This window comes from Dermacentor variabilis, chromosome 2 (assembly GCF_050947875.1).
Source record: "Dermacentor variabilis isolate Ectoservices chromosome 2, ASM5094787v1, whole genome shotgun sequence".
Taxonomy (NCBI): Eukaryota; Metazoa; Arthropoda; class Arachnida; order Ixodida; family Ixodidae; genus Dermacentor; species Dermacentor variabilis.
The window spans coordinates 46,585,454-46,607,006 of NC_134569.1; the positions used below are offsets into that span (position 1 = coordinate 46,585,454).

Consider the following 21,553-nt stretch of genomic DNA (forward strand, 5'->3'; position numbering starts at 1 on the left):
CTTCACTGGCAAAAGCTCATTTGCTTCTTGACAGCAGAGAAACACTCACCAAAGTGTTAAAAAAATTTTTTAAAAAAGCTGAAAATAAGTAAATGAGAGCTCTCTCTCTCTATCTTTTTTGTTCAAACTTTGGCGAGTGTTTGCTTGCTGTCAAGAAAATGTATCATCATCATCATCAGCCTAGTTACGCGCACTGCAGGGCAAAGGCCTCTCCCATACTTCTCCAACTACCCCGGTCATGTACTAATTGTGGCCATGTTGTCCCTGCAAACGTCTTAATGTCATCCGCCCACCTAACTTTCTGCCGCCCCCTGCTACGCATCCCTTCCCTTGGAATCCAGTCCGTAACCCTTAGTGACCATCGGTTATCTTCCCTCCTCATTACATGTCCGGCCCATGCCCATTTCTTTTTCTTGATTTCAACTAAGATGTCGTTTACCCGCGTTTGTTGCCTCACCCAATCTGCTCTTTTCTTATCCCTTAACGTCACACCCATCATTCTTCTTTCCATAGCTCGTTGCGTCGTCCTCAATTTCAGCAGAACCCTTTTCGTAAGTCTCCAGGTTTCTGCCCCATATGTGAGTACTGGTAACACACAGCTGTTATACACTTTCCTTTTGAGGGATAGTGGCAACCTGCTGTTCATGATTTGAGAATGCCTGCCAAACGCACCCCAGCCCATTCTTATTCTTCTGGTTATTTCAGTCTCATGATCCGGATCCGTGGTCACTACCTGCCCTAAGTAGATGTAGTCCCTTACCCCTTCCAGTGCTTCGCTACCTATCGTAAACTGCTGTTCTCTTCCGAGCCTGTTAAACATTACTTTAGTTTTCTGCAGATTAATTTTCAGACCCACCCTTCTGCTTTGCCTCTCCAGGTCAGTGAGCATGCATTGCAATTGGTCTCCTGAGTTACTAAGCAAGGCAATATCATCAGCGAATCGCAAGTTGCTAAGGTATTCTCCATCAACTTTTATCCCCAATTCTTCCCACTCCAGGCCTCTGAATACCTCCTGTAAACATGCTGTGAATAGCATTGGAGATATCGTATCTCCCTGTCTGACGCCTTTCTTTATAGGGATTTTGTTGCTTTCTTTGTGGAGGACTACGGTGGCTGTGGAGCCGCTATAGATATCTTCCAGTATCTTTACATATGGCTCATCTACACCCTGATTCCGTAATGCCTCCATGACTGCTGAGGTTTCGACTGAATCAAACGCTTTCTCGTAATCAATGAAAGCTATATATAACGGTTGGTTATATTCTGCACATTTCTCTATCACTTGATTGATAGTGTGAATATGGTCTATTGTTGAGTAGCCTTTACGGAATCCTGCCTGGTCCTTTGGTTGACAGAAGTCTAAGGTGTTCCTGATTCTATTTGCGATTACCTTAGTAAATACTTTGTAGGCAACGGACAGTAAGCTGATCGGTCTATAATTTTTCAAGTCTTTGGCGTCCCCTTTCTTATGGATTAGGATTATGTTAGCGTTCTTCCAAGATTCCGGTACGCTCGAGGTTATGAGGCATTGCGTATACAGGGTGGCCAGTTTCTCTAGAACAATCTGACCACCATCCTTCAACAAATCTGCTGTTACCTGATCCTCCCCGGCTGCCTTCCCCCTTTGCATAGCTCCTAAGGCTTTCTTTACTTCTTCAGGCGTTACCTGTGGGATTTCGAATTCCTCTAGGCTATTCTCTCTTCCACTATCGTCGTGGGTGCCACTGGTACTGTATAAATCTCTATAGAACTCCTCAGCCACTTGAACTATCTCATCCATATTAGTAACGATATTGCCGGCTTTGTCTCTTAACGCACACATCTGATTCTTGCCTATTCCTAGTTTCTTCTTCACTGTTTTTAGGCTTCCTCCGTTCCTGAGAGCCTGTTCAATTCTATCCATATTATAGTTCCTGATGTCCGCTGTCTTACGCTTGTTGATTAACTTAGAAAGTTCTGCCAGTTCTATTCTAGCTGTAGGGTTCGAGGCTTTCATACATTGGCGTTTCTTGATCAGATCTTTCGTCTCCTGCGATAGCTTACTGGTTTCCTGTCTAACGGAGTTACCACCGACTTCTATTGCGCACTCCTTAATGGTTCCCATGAGATAGTCGTTCATTGCTTCAACACTAAGGTCCTCTTCCTGAGTTAAAGCCGAATACCTGTTCTGTAGCTTGATCCGGAATTCCTCTAGTTTCCCTCTTACCGCTAATTCATTGATTGGCTTCTTGTGTACCAGTTTCTTCCGTTCCCTCCTCAAGTCTAGGCTAATTCGAGTTCTTACCATCCTATGGTCACTGCAGCGTACCTTGCCGAGTACGTCTACATCTTGTATGATGCCAGGGTTCGCGCAGAGTATGAAGTCGATTTCATTCCTAGTCTCACCATTCGGGCTCCTCCACGTCCACTTTCGGCTAACCCGCTTGCGGAAAAAGGTGTTCATTATCCGCATATTATTCTGTTCTGCAAACTCTACTAATAATTCTCCTCTGCTATTCCTAGAGCCTATGCCATATTCCCCCACTGACTTGTCTCCAGCCTGCTTCTTGCCTACCCTGGCATTGAAGTCGCCCATCAGTATATTGTATTTTGTTTTGACTTTACCCATCGCCGATTCCACGTCTTCATAAAAGCTTTCGACTTCCTGATCATCATGACTGCATGTAGGGGCATAGACTTGTACTACCTTCAATTTGTACCTCTTATTAAGTTTCACAACAAGACCTGCCACCCTCTCGTTAATGCTATAGAATTCCTGTATGTTACCAGCTATTTCCTTATTAATCAGGAATCCGACTCCTAGTTCTCGCCTCTCCGCTAAGCCCCGGTAACACAGTACATGCCCGCTTTTTAGCACTGTATATGCTTCTTTTGTCCTCCTAACCTCACTGAGCCCTATTATATCCCATTTACTACCCTCTAATTCCTCCAATAATACTGCTAGACTCGCCTCACTAGATAGCGTTCTAACGTTAAACGTTGCCAGGTTCAGATTCCAATGGCGGCCTGTCCGGAGCCAGGTATTCTTAGCACCCTCTGCAGCGTTACAGATCTGACCGCCGCCGTGGTCAGTTGCTTCGCGGCTGCTGGGGACTGAGGGCCGGGGTTTGATTGTTGTATTCATATAGGAGGTTGTGGCCAAGTACTGCACCAGGGTGGCCAATCCTGCTCTGGTGAGAGAGTGCGTTACCGGTTCTGGTCACCGGGATCAGGCCGCACTCCAGGCCTGTTTGTGCAATTTCTCAACACACGGTTTTTTTTCTTTTTTTTTTTTCTTTTTGTATTTCCCGGGGGAGAATTGCGCGGCACCGGGATTTGAATCACGGTCCTCTTGCACTGGAGACGGATACTCTACCGTACCCGCAGGAGCTAAATTAAAAATTGAATTATGGTGTTTTGCGTGACAAAAACCACTTTCTGATTATGCACGCCGTAGTGGAGGACTCCGAAAATTTCGACCACCTGGGGTTCTTTAACGTGCACCTAATTCGAAGTACACGGGTGTTTTCGCATTTCGCCCCCATCGAAATGCGGCCGCCGTGGCCGGGGTCCGATCCCGCGACCTCGTGCTCAGCAGTCTAACACCATGACCACTGAGCAACCACGGCGGGTCCCGCAGGAGTTGTACCCCTCATTTAACCTACAGTGGCGCCCTATTTGATCAGTCAAGGTGGACCAATCTGAGCTCGGTTATACCGCATGGATGGCACTCGGCTAGAGAACCTGGTATTTATGACCTGCACATGTGTGGTCACACATAATTGAGGATATAAAATTTTTTTTCTAGGAGGGTTTCCGTACAGTGATAAAAGGAAGGAAAATACCTTTAAAAAAAAAAAAAGAAAAGGAACATAACATGTGATTTGAACTCGTGATCCTTCAATGTTGCCCGGAAAGGTAGCTCAGTCGGTTGGTTCGTCAAGCCAGCGGTTACTTTCAAGCGCCATAGCTCCTGCTCCGAGCCTCATACTTATGTGGAAAGGGGTGGTTGGAAGGCATAATTTCTTGGAAAAATGGCCGCCAGAGGAGCAGCGTGAACTCGAGCGGCTTTAGAGACTAGGACAACTGCCTTAAAGTATTTAGAATTGAGGGGTAGTTTCGTTAACAAACTATAACACGGCAATCAGCACTCGAATATAATTATAACCCTAATAATAATTGTAAATATTCGTCTCATCTATAGTATCTAAAGCGCGCGCTGTTTCTTGCCTCTGCGTGTAGTAGTTAAGAGAGTCAGTTTAAGGGCGGAGAAGAGGGAAGGAAAAGAAAGCAAATTTGCAGCGCCGTGGTTTTAAGGTGCAACCGTGGTAGAGAAACGGAAAGGCGATATAAGCATGCGTGGCCATGATACGCACACGACAAACTGCCTTACAATATTTAGCCTTGAGGGGAAGCTTCGTTAACAAACTATAACACGGCAATGAGCACTCGAATACGACGAGAGAAATAATTGAGACGTGGAAAATTCCCTTGAAATAAATCTGGTTTGCGAGACAAATGCTTGTATGTATTGAATCTCTTAAAAGATGAGGGGGGAAATATGCGCTCACCGAGCGGGCATCGTCCGCACGAGACCACCAGCAGGCTCCTTACGGGGATGTGGAGAGCTTCGCGGCCGGAACGAAGCCCCCCCTCTCCGCCGGCCAGGCGTGGAAAACGCGCTTTCCGATCGCTCAAGGTTGCGTAAGAATAGTATAGTTCTAGCGTCTAGGAAAAGTTTTAACAGGTGCGAGGACGGCACGCATAGCGTGGGAAGCTAGCCGCCGGAATAGCTATCTTCGAGGGCTATTCTATATTATATTATATTATACTTCGAGAGCTATGACTGATGCTTTTCTATATATATGTATTCATCTCATCTATGCGATCGCATGCGCGTGCTGTTTCTTTGTCTCTGCGTGTAGTAGTTAAGAGAGTCAGTTTAAGGGCGGAGAAGAGGGAAGGAAAGGAAAGCAAACTTGCAGCGCCGTGGTTTTTAAAGCGCAACCATGGTAGAGAAACGGAAAGGCGATATAAGCATGCGTGGCCATGATACGCACACGACAAACTGCCTTACAATATTTAGAATTGAGGGGTAGTTTCGTTAACAAACTATAACACGGCAATCAGCACTCGAATATAATTATAACCCTAATAATAATTGTAAATATTCGTCTCATCTATAGTATCTAAAGCGCGCGCTGTTTCTTGCCTCTGCGTGTAGTAGTTAAGAGAGTCAGTTTAAGGGCGGAGAAGAGGGAAGGAAAAGAAAATGTATACCCCTTGCCAAACAGTGTTCCGTCAAACCTTGGTCTAAAAGCTCACCTGTGTGTTATTTTCTTTTCTAGATCAACATGCCATTCTAAAGGGTAATTTTAATATATTTAGACTGTGTGTAAAGCAGTCAAAATAAGCTGGTCATTACAATTTGAAATTAGAGATGTAAGTATCAAAACAGAAGGTGTAATGAGGTTTAATAAGAAATTTATAACTGCTTGAAGGCACAGTATAGTGTAATCCAGTAACAAGAGCTCTCGCGTAAATCACGGCACAGGTCTTCCTTCTTTCTCAACGCACCACGGACAACACAGCTGGGAGCGCTTCTGCTTCATTACAAATGTAACAATAAGTTGGTGCCTCAAGTTAGCTGACAGTATAATTATGTATCAAATAAACACTGGAAGTTAATGCTAAAGGGAACATTATCACTCATCTACATACAGCGAGATGGAACTGTCAACCCCCACCCCTGTCATGCTTTTTTCATAACACTTGTTCTATTTGACATGTATACTTTCTTTCATACATAGTAGGCAACGCTAAGAAAGCTAAAGAGACTTTTTTCACTGTTTGCATCCACAACAGAAAAATAGAGCAGCGTGTATGAAAGACAGATACAAGTATACACCATGGAAAACATGGAAGGCAGGTGTTGGGAATTCAAGACAATGAGCAAAACGAGAACAAGGTAAAAGCGGGAGCCAACGTTTCGACAAGTCGACTTGTATTTTTCAAGGCGACACATTCTTTCTTCGGCACAGCATATATAGGTAGGTTTCTCCTAAAGGAAAGAGGGGGTAAGGCAGGTGGGTGTGTTAGCGAAGAGGGCGTAGATTTGAGAACAAAGGGGTGCTGTGCACAAGGCCAGTGACACGGCCGTGTGTCAGCTGGCGTGTCAACGGCTTGCACAGCACCCCTCTCCTACCTGCTTCGCTAGTAGCGTTGATAGCATAGCGAATATTTGCTATGCTAAATTTCAAGCTATAGGCAACAACACTTAATTTGGTTGCTTAGTGCTTTTTCCTTCCTTTGTTTCCTTTTTTTAATTTATTTATTCCATTTCAGTATCCTTTTTTTTTTTCACAAGCATAATTTTCTGCCCCACCTTTTATTATCTCTTTCAGAGACACGATAGTGCACGACCACCAGCGAAGCAGGTAACAGAGGGGTGCTGGGCAAGTCATTGACATGCCGACTGACATACGGCTGTGTATCCGGTCTTGTGCACAGCACACCTTTATTCTCAATTCTACACCCTCGCTGCTAATACACCTCCGGTCATTGCCGCACCCACCTGCCTTACTCCATCTCCCCTTTAGAAGAACCCTACCTATGCCGAGGAAAGCATATGTCGCCTTGAAAAAGACAAGTATACACCACATAATGAAATGTAAAATGAAGTCTCATACTTTTATTTTGCAAAATATTACATATTTATTACAACATAGGCATAGGAAATCTGAACCTTTCTTTACTACCAAACGAGCTGAGTGACACATTTCTGTGACCAGTGGCCATAGCACAACCCTTGTGCTTACAACCAAAACATAGCATGAAACATACTGGAAGCACAAAGGTGTGCAAATAACATGTTACTTGACATAAACTTGCATCCACAAGTTGTAATATAAGACATTGTTTCTCCGTAGAAAGCACCACAGGTGAAAAACAACTGCATTGTGAAACACACGGAGTGAGAAATCGATGACCGCACTACTTCCATATTTTCTGCAGCGTTGCCTGCTAAGTATGGAACGAAGTATACACTAGTTAGTTGAAGTGATGCTCAACTTACTCTAATACATCCATCAGGTGGCGGACAAAGTCTCCCTGACCCAACAGAAGAAATCGTCGCAAGGCCTGAAAAAAGGTAGACTTGCATCACCGTTGCTCAACAGTTACGGTTCTCCATGATAAAAAGAGTTGCACTGTAAAGGTATCATTTGTTCAAAAAGATCCTTTCAAGGAAGGGCATGGCTTCCTAGATCACGTGTTCCAAGATTACACTTGCTCATGACAGGAGAAGCCATGTTAGAAGTTAATGTAGCTTGCTGTTAAAAGACAATAAATTGATAGATGCATAGGGAATTCACATTACTTTCTTCCTAAGCTTACTGTTTACCACTAACGTTTTTCTGTAGTTTGTAAGACAGTGTATTAGGAAAGTGTGCAGTGACTGCAGAGGGATACTAACCTGCAGGTGCTCCTTGAACTTGAACTCAGTGTTGAACACAGAGAGGACACGACAGTTGCGTGTGTGGTATGCCTGCTCCAGGAATTCTAGAAAGGAGTCCTCTTGTTGCCCATCCAACAGACACTCCACTGCACAAGCATGGTCCCAAGATATAAGCACCTCTCTTGTAAGAGAAGTTCCACGGGGCGCTACTCAAAGAGTAGCACTTGCCAGTACCCTTCTCTTACATTTACTGATAACTTAAAAAGAGAGTGCAGAGGCAACAATGCCCTTGTGCAACTTCGGTACAAGGAAGTCTACTTGTTGAGCACAAAATTTACAGTAATGTTTAGAGCAAAAGCCTCGATCAGGCTTCCAAGATCTGAATGTAACCTCATACATCCCGCACAATGAGAGAAGACCAAGTAGGATACCACACGACAGTCCATACATCACTGCAGTTATGAAAAGCCACGCTGCAACGGTACCATTTTGGTAAGTTGGTGACCATGTATATAGGATTAGCAGTGCTAATTCAGACATGGGAAAAAGTAAAAAAATATGTGTTCATATCTTACCCAGTTTTCATCTGCTTTCACTCAGTTCATCCAAATAACACAGCAACAATACTGTCATATGAGCAAAACACATTTTGCAAATGCACATGCTCAGTGATAACACATTATTTGGAAAAACAGGAAAAAGAAACAAACTCCAGCTTCTTGTGTTTGGACATGTCAAATGCAGTTGAAAGGCGCTTGAAAAGTACCATGTTTCATAGCTTCCTAAAGTCTGCAAGAGAACCACCAAAAGAGGGGGTTGCTTTTACCAATCCATCATCATGACACCTGCCACAAAGCGCAGTGCTTGATCAGCTTGCAGTGGCCAAATGCAGTACCATAGTTCCCTGCCTGCTTCACTATTGGCACCATCACTAGCGGGCACTAGTGGGCACTAGTGGGAACGTTGGCTGGCCACCTGTTACAGCTATGACCAACTTGTTACTTTACTTCGTGCAGCGACATGGATGGCCAACGCATCCCTCAAGACAATGGATTTCGCCACCACGGCACCCTTCTATCTTGGCAACTGTGCAGAAGAGACCACTGTGTCTAAAGTTTTGGACGCCACTGCAATCATTGACTGCCACCAATATAAGCAACTGGACTCCTCAGATTGCTTCTAGTGGGCACGTCGGCTGGCTGCCTGTCACAGCTATGACCAACCTGTTACTTCACTTTATGCAGCTGCTCCTGCTACGAGCGACATGGATGGCCAACGGATCCCTCAAGACAATGGATTTCGCCAACACCGCACCCTTCTATCTTGGTGACTGTGCAGAAGAGACTTCAACGTGCTTGAATTTTTGGATGCCACCGCAATCACTGACTGCCACCTATATAAGCAACTCGACTTCTTGGATTGCTTCTAGTGGGCACGTCGGCTGGCCGCCTGTCACAGCTGTGACCAACCCGTTACTTCATTTCATGCAGGTTAGTAACAAGCATTCTGCAGTCAAATCTAATGATCCCTGCTTTACCCAACTGACGTGCCCCAACAGCTTGTGTTTGTGTTGCCTGCATGTACGAAATATAGTGTTGTCATTACTGAAATTTTGTGACGACATAGAATCCAATCCAGGTCTGTCTACTGAACAATTATTAAAGGAACTTCTTGAATGTCAAAAGACCACGCATAAAAGATTAGATGCAAGAGAGTTGAAACTTAAGAAGGTTGAAACATAAATGTCAGTGGTTAAGGAACTGGTTACCAAAGTATCCAGTCTTGAAAAAACTGTTCAGGGATTGGAAAAAAAGCTAGCGAGTTTTGAAGACAGAAGTAGGTGAAACAATCTTCTGGTTTTTGGAATCTCTGAAAGATCAGAAGAAACACAGAACTCGCTTGAATCAATCGTAGATGAAGATTTGTTAAAAAATAATGTCGGTGTAGAAGTGAATCCTGTGGAAAGACTTCATAGAATATGGTGCATGCAGCCAAATAAACCAAGACCGGTAATTTAACAATTAATAGACAACCGGAACGAAAAGAAGCTTGCTGAAAATCTGCTTCAAGCTAAAAGGAACTGCTTTTTCAGTGTCAGAGGAGTTCTTGGCAGTCACCAGGCAAATCCGGAAGAACTTGTGGGACAGTCCGTCCACTCATGGAAAAGCAGGTGCTAAGGTGAAACTAACATACAACAAGATTAGAATTGATAATCACATGTATGAATGGGACAGTCTTCATATGAAAATGGTTTTAATCGACGCAGCAGCAGGCTTCGTGATAAACAGTGACGTAAAAGCGAAGTAACAAAACAGTCTCGATGTCTGAACATAAATGCCCGAAGCTTAGTAAATGAAGCTGTCGACCTAGAAAGCGTTCACAAGCCACATGTACTAATAATAACGGAAACTTGGTTACACCAAGGTATTAATGATTATGAAATAGCACCACCGGGCTGCATGATATACCGTAATGACAGAGATTCCTGCAGCGGCGTCGCCGCCATTTTGTTCCAAGAATCACTAAGTTTGATGCGATTGCCCAACATCAAAGGAATCGAACATGTTATCGTTTAAGTTTTCCTAGATGAGCTCACTATGGTCACAGGGGTTTTTATCATCCACCAAATTGTTGTCATGAGTTTGTGGATCAGCTGAACAAATTTTTTTGCATGTACAAAACCAGTGATTAAAACATTTTAATAGCCAGTGATTTTAATTTTCCTATGGTGAGATGAGTTTCCAGGTGCGCTTTCAAATGGTTCCGTACCTTTTCTTGGTGTTTTACAGTACCATGATCTGACGCAGTCGGTGAAGATGCCTACTTGTATTCAAAGCGACTCTAGCAAATTTTAGATAGTTTTCTTGCCAGCAAAGGCATATGCCACCATAGTCCAGATGCGCAAATATATGATGGCATTTCGGACCATAAGATAGTGTCTCTAACCATCTTAGGATCTAGCTATGCTTTGTTAAGTTCAATAAAAAGAGTACCACTGTACCTGCATTTTCACGTGCTAGTGACGTGGACATTACAGACACTTTAGACGATTCATTCTCCTATTTTTCAACACTTTTTGAATAAAATGAGTGCACTGCCGACGAAGTGTGCTGGTTTTTCAAGGACCTGGTGACAAACTGTATTAATAATTTCATTTCACATAAGTGCAAGGTATTCAACCAATCGAACCCTTGTGTGACAAAAGAAATTGTACGCCTAGAACGTAAAGTAAAAAAGGTAAGAAAACAGCAAAAAACTAGACCATCAGTGTCTGGCATAGACAAAATAACTGAGATGAGTATAAAGCTAAAAGACAGTTTGAAGAAAGTGAAATAAAGATATCAAAGTGAAGATTTGACGAATTTCCTTCTAACGTCACCAGATAAGTTCTGGCAGTACCTTTCACCTCAAAAAAGTCCTATTACAAGCATATCAGTAAACAACGAAGTAGTAACTGATAAGAGGGAAATAGCAGAAGCATTGAATGATTATTTTTGCTCAGTTGACATGTCTGATAATTACCTTACCCCTGATTTCGCCACTTATGATGCAGTCATAGCTATCGAGGATGTTTCTATCTCCGGAAAAGGCGTACTGTCACTTTTCCTTAGTCTAGATCTTAAGAAATTGCCAGGGATTGATGCCATACCAAATGCCCTTCTTATAAAGTATGCTGAACGGCGTGTCAAATATCTGTGCTTGAATTTTAAAGCATGACTTTCACGCGCTGAACTTCCCAATGATTGGAAGTATGCTAAGATCACACCAGTACCTAAAACCAATGATCACTCTCTTGTGTCCTTTTCCAGGCCTATTTCCCTGCTATGTTCTAGTGCAAGAATTCTTGAACATATAATATTTAAATATCTTAGCGTCTTTGTTGAAAGTAATAACATAATTACCCCCCATCAACATGGTTTTCGCAAATGATTCTCAACAGTAAACCAGCGCGTTGAGACAGTATATGACTTTGGAGCAGTGGTTGATGTGCATAGCCAAATAGATCATATATTATTAGATTTTGAAAAAGCCTCTGATCATGTGAGTCACCAGATTACTGCTCAAACTCAAATCAATACTGAAAAATGAGCCTTTACTTTTGTGGATAGCAGCATATCTTCCCATGAGAAGCCAATGTGTAATAGCCAATGCTGTAAACTCAAACTCAGCCCATGTGAAATGAGGTGTCCCACAGGGTTCTACTTTAAGGGGCACTGTTTTCCCTGTTATTTATCAAGGACATTGCACAAAATATATCGGTAAAAATAAAACTTTTTGCCAACGATTGCATACTATATCAAGAAATTTGCGGTGCGAGTGATCAAGAATCTTTAAACATAGCATTATCCACATTGCACACATGGTGTATAAATTGGCAGAGGACAATTAATTACAAAAAACAAGCGCAATGAGAGTGACGCGGGAAGGACAACCGCTTTTGTTTACTTACCACATTGATGGTCATGCTCTGTCAGATGTCTCTAGACATAAATACCTAGAATTAATACTCAGATCTGACTTAAAACAGAATGACCATGTCGAGTACATTGAAGAAAGGGCCATGAAAAAGCTCTGTTATCTAAAGAGGAGGCTTGGAAATGCCACGCCAGACATAAAACTTTCCGCATATAAGGCATTTATTAGACTGTTGTTGGAATACGCAGCTGTAGTGTGGGATCCCTCTACAGTGTTCAACATAAAAAAAAAACTAGAAAGGGTTCAAAGAAAATCTATCCGATTTGTCTTTAACTGTTATATGTAGCTGACAGACGGCACCCTCACTCCTCCTACAAAAAGTGGAACTTGAAGGGCTACAAAGAAGTAGAAATAAGGAACCGCTGAAATTCTTTGATTTAGTTTTTCATGACAAAATTGAGATTGATAAGGCATCGTATATAAAACCAGCATCAGAATACACAATGCGCTTTTGTGACTCCAATAACGTTGTAGATTTTACAAATTGCACTGATGCATTCAAAAATTAATTTTTTCCAAGAACAACCCATGAATGGAATTGTCCAGCAGCTGATGTTGTACGTCTGATGTACCAGCTGATGCGAAACAGTCAAACTATTCATAAGTGCACTCAGGAACCAATCCTGATTTTTTTCTCACTGTATTGGTTGTAGAATGATGTATTTCATTACAGATAATGCAATGTTTCTTTTTCTCTGTGTTCAGTCATTTTTCTATTTTTTCACCATGTTTTCGTGATGTTATATGTTGCAACTATTTTGCCAAAAAAAAAAAAAAGTTCTATGGTCACTTCTGCTTAAAGGGCCCCTGAAACTGTTCGGACAAATTTTGTAGACGCGCTAAAGTGAATCATTCACACCCCAATTTGTGTTAAGCGTCTCATATTAAGAGAGCTACAGACGATTGCAAGTTACCCTCCTCCATAGTCATGCATTTTCTCCTCAACTCGTTCACCGAGTGATCGGGGCTAAGCTCCACCTTCACTGGCTCTGCGTCATGACGGCACATCGTGTCGTCGATTTCCGGTTCTCTAGGAGCGAGCACGCAAAGCCTCTCCGAACTCTCCGCCAGCTGCTTGGCAGTCAACCCCAAAGCGAGAGCTATCAAAGCAGCGTGCATTGTGAGCATTCTGTCGCAGCTCCAAATGTGTCTGATATTCCGGTAACCACAGGCGAGCTGGGCGTTACGACGGATAGCTGGAGGCATAAACTCAAGCTGATGAAGGAACTTTAGCGTAGACGTACGTGAGCGGCCTGATCGGTCTGCACGGTCCATCCACCTGTTAGCACAGAGTTTAACCAGCCAAATAAAGCGATAATATTACTCTAACCAAGTGTAAAACATTTTAAACAATTACAAAAACAATGTGCTGATGATTACACTTCTGCGAAAAAGTTACACCAGCAGCAAAGAATACATTTCGTTACTGCTACTGTGTGTGGTTGAGCTCTATGCCACCTGGTGGCTGCACCATGCAGACCATTCACATTCGCGATTCTGCTTATCCAGTGAAACGCCACGGTCAAATGGCCAGGCCCTGTCTCCTTGCACTTGCGTTTACCCGAATACCAGACTTGCGAAATGCTATTGCAGTAGTAATCCTCTGGTGTAAAGTGACGGCCGCAAACGCGCAAATCCTGGCGCCGATCGGATAGCGGCAGTCTGATGCACTGCAGCTAGTCTGCTCATCTGATGCCTTACAGTGATGTCACAGCTTGACATATTGCCAGTCACTACGTTTGCGGCCCACAACGCAACAAAGCCGAATCATGGTGCTTGTGAAAAGACTGAGACCGACTCTGACCGTGGAGCTCTCGTCAAAATGGAAAATATTGTAACGTGAGCAGACGACGCTTGCTGTGTGCCGGAAGTGCTTAAGCGTAGTGAGAAATTGTTCTTGTGCATTCTCTTTCTGTTACTTTCTTTTTATAGAAACAAATTAAATAACAACATTCCAACTATTACGAACAACATTTGTTCAGCATAAAGTTGAAAAAATTATTGATGACGCACCCTGGGCAGCCAATCGGATAGCTCGCCCTACTAACGTCATTGGGGAAAATGACGTCAAATGGGTAGGGGCGGCTTAAAATTCAGCCGAGCGATGTACATTTTTGAAATCTTATAATAAATTACCTACACGCTTTATGCGGAGCACTTAGATGGGTCAATTAATGATCATAAGGACCTACTCTAACGACTTGGTACATTTGTACAAAATCGTCAAAATCAATTCAGGGTCCCTTCAAGGTTTGACACCCTGGCTAGCAGTATTGAATAAACAAATAAATAAAATAAAAATTTGCACCAAATGCAATATAATTATATGGCACAGCCTACCGTAAAGACAATATATTCAAAGTATTCAAATACACAGGATACTGTATGCGATAGGGCAACTTTCAAATAAAGAAAAAAAAAAGGAAGAAGAAATAAAGAAAGGTTGCTTGGGCTTGCCAGCACGGCATATTTCACTCGTATTTATGAAGCACACACAAACGCAGACATTAATGCAAAATAGTATAAGCACAAATAGCACTGAAATGTTCATTTGGCAGCCATGGATGTCATACACTCACTTGTACCACAAAGCACTGTCCATAAAAAACAACTTTCGTTTTGTGCACATACCTATATTTACTTTGCTATTGTGTGCTGTACAAAACTACTGCCTTTTCTTCACATTTATTAACTATAACGATCTGGAGCTATTGTCTCTGTGGTATGTGGGAGTATAAGATGCCTACAGCTCTGGCAAAAAGGTGATTTATTATTGCTATGTGCTACAGCATCAAGATTTAGGGCAAGTAATGCAATGACTGCAAAGATCCATTCCACATTCAGTCCTTACAAAAATCTCGATACATCTAGTCTGCTTCTGAAATGCAAGCATGCAACAATGAACTCAACAGAAAAGTCAAGGCTAAAGTTAAGCATGCCCATGAAGTTGGAAAAAAAAACAAAGTTGTGCGAAACAAATTTTTGTAATGCCGATTCACAAGCTACCAATGCACAAAAGCTTCATATGATATCGCTACCGTGCTACCACACGTTAGAAAGATTTCGCTGTTTTGGAATGAAGCGCCATCAAGCGGAGCTGCTGCTACCTCTCTCGAGTTCTAAATGATGTTCCTTGATTGAGTTGTCACCTATCGGCTCTGGCCAGAAATTATTTTTTTTCGCTTCACGCTAAGGTGGATACCACTGTGATGGCCTAGGAGTATTCGGCATGTGCTGTTTCAGGTTATCAGTGTCACAAAAACTGAATTCAATGTCATTTCTAATCTCTCAAATTGTTACTGCAAAATGGTTATAGGTGAGCACTTAATATGTTTACAAGCAAGTGCTTGCCGACAGATGAAGCCACTACACATTCATCTTTTTTGCGAGACACAGGAGAACTGGTTGTACCTTGTTTAGCAATCTGACAAATGCTGCAAGTTTTTCACTTGCTTGGCTTTCCTGATAAGTTTGCAACTACCAAGTTTGTTTGCAGGCGCTCACGTGGCATGTCCTACTATCGATACTGCCATGGGTGCTGGTTGTTTAAACGCTACTTTGAAAATGAAAGAAGTAGAGAAAATTTTACTGTATTTGCGAAGAATAAGACCACGTATACAGCATACTTGAATATATTTTGTCACTTCAATGACACCCAAAAAATAATGAACTAGTGTTTTTCTTTAAAATAAGACATTCTGTAGACATTGAATGCTCAATAAAGATAACTCTGGCAGACACATGGCAGTGATGGAAAGAAACACACCTCAGAGGGTTAAAGGCTGATGTTTTACTGAGGTCATGGTACAAAATTAAGCATCAGTGTGTGATACATGCAGGCAGAGGCCCAAAAATTTACCTGCATGAGGTGGAGGCAGGTCTGCTTGCTGCGGCAAATTTTGGCAAACATGATGCAAAAAATTGACGGCCTTGCCTGTGCAAAGAATCTGCATGGACGTAGAAGACAAGATGTAGAGTCAAGATATCTTGGCCTTTGTTTGTTTGCAAGCAAAGATATGTTTCTTGAAACAACATGCAATATAAACACGAGCTTCAAAAGAGGTGATCGGGCCACCAGTCTGCTTCACAAAATTTTGCAATCTGGCAGAGGCGCTTGGCATGGGTGGAAATTACAGAATAGTTGCAAGAGACTGTTTTGCGCCACAGCATTTAGTGCAAACGACAGTGTGCCATGGTAGTTTCTGTCAGATTTCCAGCCGTTGTTCAATACATAAAACACGAATTCTCAAACTATCATTTTGCATTTTGTCATGGTGCACCATGATAAACAATGTGGAACTGCACATTTTTCTGCAGGACTCATTTGTACACTTGCATCGGCCTCTCTTTTTCTTTCTTTCCTTTTCTTTCCTTCTCCCATTATACCAATGTTGAGTAAATGTCTAGAACACGCTGGTTCCAGTGGACCTCTCAGCTTTTCTCTAATGACAAATATTTCCACCTTGGTTCTCAAGTTATAGCTTTGTAACCAAGCATCTTTATTTTTACTTGAAAGAACTTCATAAAATAGGTTTCTTAAGCAGTTCTTTTTTAATTAACTCAAAGCATTTATTTCTTTAATCACAGAGAAATGGGGGAGGCCGAGGTTAAAAGCTGCCCCTTGCAGTTTGCAACTTGTGTCATAGGGGCTTAATCACCAACAGCTATTAGACAGCTTCTTAATTAATCATGATCATAACTGAACCAGCGAGTACTTCAGCTGAGGAGCGAAATTTCCCTCCAGTCGGAGAAACAAGGAAGAGTGTATAATCAACGCACATTCGTAAGATGCACCCCTGCAAGGAGCAAGCAGCAAATACAAGCAAAATATAGACAATTCTGACAATTTTGTGAGCGCACCTTCCGGGCCTGTTCTTCAGAGAGGAATGACGGCATCATACTCTTGCGCAGGTAGTACTTGTCGTGCCAAAGGCTTTCCACGGAAATGTTTGAGTTCATGGCAATGAAGAACTGTGAAACACAAAACAACACGGACATTTAGCAGCTCTTTCCTGATGCAGTAAGCTCTATGAAAAACAGTAAAAGATAAACAGTAAGCAGTAAAGTAAAGTAAACAGTAAACAAGCTAGATATAGAGAAATTTCAATCACTGCAATAAGATTTGCTATTCACTGTGCTAAAGCTGTGTGCTGTGGCCTGGATGCAATCACTACAGCTGCTGACAAGCAAGGTTTTCTTACACTTTTGTCACATTTTGAATGTGTTACATGAGCTGGCTTTTACTGAATTTTGCCAACTTTCTGCAGTCACCTTGACTATGCATAATTCCACATGACTTTTGGTGAATTGTGGATTCCCATTTCCAGGCAACTTTCAGGCCGCTTAAAGATGAATTTGCATATCACGCTAAGAACGAAAAGCATTGCAAACAATAAAGGGGCCGCTTATCTTCATCTCGTAGAGCAATAAATATTCAGTAAAACAAACAATACTCAGCAAAGTAATGCTGGACAATGCACAAGGAAACTTCGAGCTTGCCACATCTACATATCATTGAGTTGCATTTGAGCAGAAAACTGTTTTTTGCTACTGTGGCCATGATGATGGATAACAATGCTTCAAGCTTCAAATGCCAGTTGTCATTTCTCACTGCTTCCACGTGTGCCTTTTTCAGCACATTTCCCCATGCTACCTTAGCTTGCTTGAAATGGGAACAAATGGCCGTTTCTCCTTTTCAAATTTTCTTGCTTTATAAATCTGGAATGTCTGGTTAGTTACACACAATCTAACCTGAACTTAAAAGGACAGTACGAGTGAGCAAAATGCACAGAGCCTCTTACCTCATGATGGACATCTTCAAGTTGCCCAGTCTGGATCCATCGGCAAAGCATGTTGTACCATGGTTGAAGCACCTGTTTATTCCAGAGAATATTCATCAAGGGTCGCCCACTTGAAGCAAAAGTTCATGACAACAACTACCATATTTACATGATCGTAAGTTGACCTATTTTTTGTTTTAATTTGAGGATCTGAAGAGGGGGGGGGGGGCTACTTACAATCGAAACCACAACATGCACCATGAATAAAAGCGAGACAAACGAGATATCAGCGCACTACAATGCGGCACAATTCTATGTTTGCTCTACGGCTCTAACCATTGCAGTCGGCCATTCCTCGCTTACTGTCATGCTTTTTCAATCGTCATGAATGCTCCGGGTCCACCAGACATTCTGCACTCGTTCACGGCAGCGTTCCAGAGGGCTGCGATTCTTTACACCAAAGAAAGAAACAACTGCACGGGGGGCTGCAAGTTCTACATGTCTGAACAAGTGGTGCAGGAACGGAGACTGTAGCGAGGCAAAACATTTTAGTTGGGACAGCAAGTGAAGAGGTTTCTGCCAGCGGGGTGCTTTCCGGAGCTGGAGGCCAAGCTTGAGGCATACATAGTTGAAATACGTGATCTGTTCCTGCCAGTCTGGTGCAACATGCTCATGAGACAAGCTTGGGTCGTTGCTTCCGAAACGGGGATAATACTGAGGATAAACTTCAGAGCCAGCAGGGCTTGGGTATCGAAGTTGGTGAATGGGGCTGGTTTCTCTCTGTGTCGCATATCAGTGTGTGCCAGAAGCTACTTGCTGCATAGTATGAGGAGAAAGTCGTCGCCTTTTATAGGCACTTCTTCAAGCTGTGCAACTAACGGGAATACTTGTTCGATCAGACTCCCATCTATTTCGACATGACAAACAATACGACAGTGAGTGTGAAGAGAGCTGGAGAGGTGAAAAACCTCACAAACTGAAATGAAAAGCTTCAGTTTACTGACATGCTCTCATGCTTAGCAGATGGTACCAAGCTCCACCCGTAGATTGTCTTCAAGCGAAAGACAGTGCCATTAGAACTTTTTCCCAAAGGTGTAGTTGTGAGAGTCAACAAGAAGGGCTCTATGACGGATGACACGGTAATCGAATGGCATAGCCTGATGTGGCTCCTGATGCCGAAGGCGTCCTTCAAAGGTAATGTTCCCAACCTCCTCATGTTGCACTCCTTTCGAGGCCACCTCAAGGCCAAGGTGAAAGCGCAGCTGCCGAAAGAACTTACAGATATACTTGTGATTCCCGGCGACTTGACGAGGCAGCAGTAGCTACTTGATGTCAATGTTGGCGTGAACAACCTTTTTAAGGACCTGCTCCCCCGCGAGTACAGGGAGTGGCTGGCGACAGAAGACCGCAAACTGTAGTCAACTAGACGTGTCAAAAGAGCCTTCCTGAGAGCTGTGTGTGGTTGGGAGCACTTGGCAAGGGCGGTTGTTCCACAAGATGTCATGATGCAGTTGTTTGCAAAATATGGAATTTCAGTGGACGATTATGTGCTGTGGGACCGTAGCAGCGATGAAAATGGCAGCATTAGTGAGGATGATGGCACAAGTGCATACAAGTAATCCAGTGACCATGACAGCTACTAATAAATTTTCATTATGGCATGCACCCACGGGTATGTCCTTTATTTCCCACTGAAACACGTGATATGGAGGGGAGGGGGGTTGACTTTCATTCGAGTCGACTTACAATCATGTAAATATGGTATATGAACACTCGAGGCAATATCAGTGCACCTGCAAGCAGGTTAGAGGGCCTTTAGATACACAAACTACGCACAATACGTTTGGTTGCAAAAACAATGAAGTCGATTGATGAACCATCACACTTAGCTCAATCGGCATGAGCACTGTGAACAAGCACAAATAGAATTTCTGCTGGGAAGCTGTGTGTATATGGTAGACTCGGCAGAACGAACAGTAAGTGACAAGCTAAAATTATCTCAATTTTTCATTAGATGCTAACAAATGCCAACGGTTCTCTCTTGGTCTCATCTTGTGCTCCATTGAGGTGCAACACCTGCAACACCACTAGTAAAACAAGCGAAAAGAGGCACTAAACTTGTCTTTAAATCAAGCAAGGAGCCCCAGTTTCAAGGTCAAACCAATAATTCCAATGGCATCAAGATTCGTCAATACGACAAATATGGGAACATGCAAACAAATTGTTTTTCACCTTTGTTTTTTTGGTTGCGATGATTAAGCTATTTTAAATGGAAGATTAAACTATTTTGAATTTTGGGTGCATTATCGAAATGAACATGAGCTTGCAATACAGCCCACTGCAATTGTCAAACGTCACCGGAATAAAGAAATGCACAGCTCGTCACTGTCCAAATGCATATCGGCTGCATTAGCCAATAGGAGCGCTTCTTTACGTACAGAAAGCAGCAGTGAATCACGAAGCCAGTTCTTCCCCTTTTCGCTTGCTTCTTGTGATTTTTAGCTTTGCACAATGAAATACGGTGCTCCGGCTATCTGAAGCTCCGTTCTGCTCTTTACGGTAGTACAACAATGACAGCATTGCGTTAACGAAAAGCTGGGTGAAACGTTGTGTGATGGCGCCTCTCACAGCCTAATTTTCTATTTGATTTTTGTTGATAGTCAACTAGAGACACATGATTTTCTCAACTTCTACTTCAGATTTATTGATCATTTTAATTGCCGAGTCTCCCTTTAAAGCGGTTGGGCGGTCAACCATAGCGGTGATTGGCAAACCGGAAGAATGGGCAGCATTTCCCCACAGCCCACTATTGGGAGAACTCTGGTTTGTTTCAAAGCAAAGCTTTGCAAACGCTCTCGGTCTTTCTTGACCATGGCTGTTGGATGCTGCAGCTGTCTTTCCAAATAGCCCACACTTAAAAAAAAGAAAAGAAAAAAAAAGAAAGACTAATTATGTGCCCGATGTTTTAACTATTGTGCCGCAATCGCACATATACTTCTATCGTGCCAATAGCTCTTTAAGATGACCGCTGTGTGTGTCACATTGCCTAGCATAGCATAGGTGCCCAAGAGCACATACGCATGCACCAGCTTCCCTTGCACCAAAGACACAGGAATGAAATGGCAAAATTTGTAGTATTTGTTTTAAATGCTTCACAAAAGATTTTCTTCAGATAGATTTCAGGATGTACATTGGATCTGCATAATTTTTTATGGAGTCATCTACTTGCTGAACTAAATTCACTTGGTCATTTTGCTCCAAGCTGTAAAGAGATACCTCCCACTGTCACTCACAGCTATCATGGTCACATCTCGAAAACGTGACTACATTAAAGAAAAAGTGCTGCCACTCACCGCAATAAGGAGTCTGCGTGCAAGAGCGCTAACTTCGGGATCCCCATTGGCTAGACATCCGTGGAGTCGGCTGGCTAATTCGCCACCCTTGAGCTCTGGACACAAAACGTGGAGGCACTTGTATTACTGGTTTATACTGAGTAAAGCATGAAAGTGGGTTAGGTGGTGTTCATTTGTCTTGTAATGTGCCGAGTACAACTGAGTAAAACTAAACCACGATAGGACACGACGCACAATGATGACAGAGAAACTGTCATCCTTGTCTCGTTCCACTCAATTGTTCTCGGTGCATTACAGTATTACAGTATCTATATTGTCATGCCTCTGACATACCAAGGTTTTTCTTTCTTGGAGTAGTAGTAGTAGTAGTAGTAGTAGTAGTAGTAGTAGTAGTAGTAGTAGTAGTAGTAGTAGTAGTAGTAGTAGTACTTGAATATGGCAGAAAGAAAAAAAATACCTGGCAGCTTTGTGGCTATGGTGTTCTGATGAGCATAGGGCTGCTCCCATAG

The 21,553-nt window shown here is 42.7% G+C and overlaps 1 protein-coding gene across 1 annotated transcript in view; it reads right to left on the minus strand.

The window, feature by feature from the left end:
- LOC142571771 (gamma-tubulin complex component 3 homolog) overlaps positions 1-21,553 on the minus strand; it is a 60,535-nt gene that overhangs the window by 21,727 nt on the left and 17,255 nt on the right. Inside the window, exons 10-15 of the mRNA XM_075680362.1 lie at positions 21,045-21,139; positions 17,713-17,784; positions 16,772-16,882; positions 15,771-15,858; positions 7,454-7,581; positions 7,055-7,119 (exon numbers count right to left, since the gene is read on the minus strand). Of these exons, the coding sequence (XP_075536477.1) occupies positions 7,055-7,119; positions 7,454-7,581; positions 15,771-15,858; positions 16,772-16,882; positions 17,713-17,784; positions 21,045-21,139 (559 nt within the window). The remainder of the gene's footprint in view (positions 1-7,054; positions 7,120-7,453; positions 7,582-15,770; positions 15,859-16,771; positions 16,883-17,712; positions 17,785-21,044; positions 21,140-21,553) is intronic.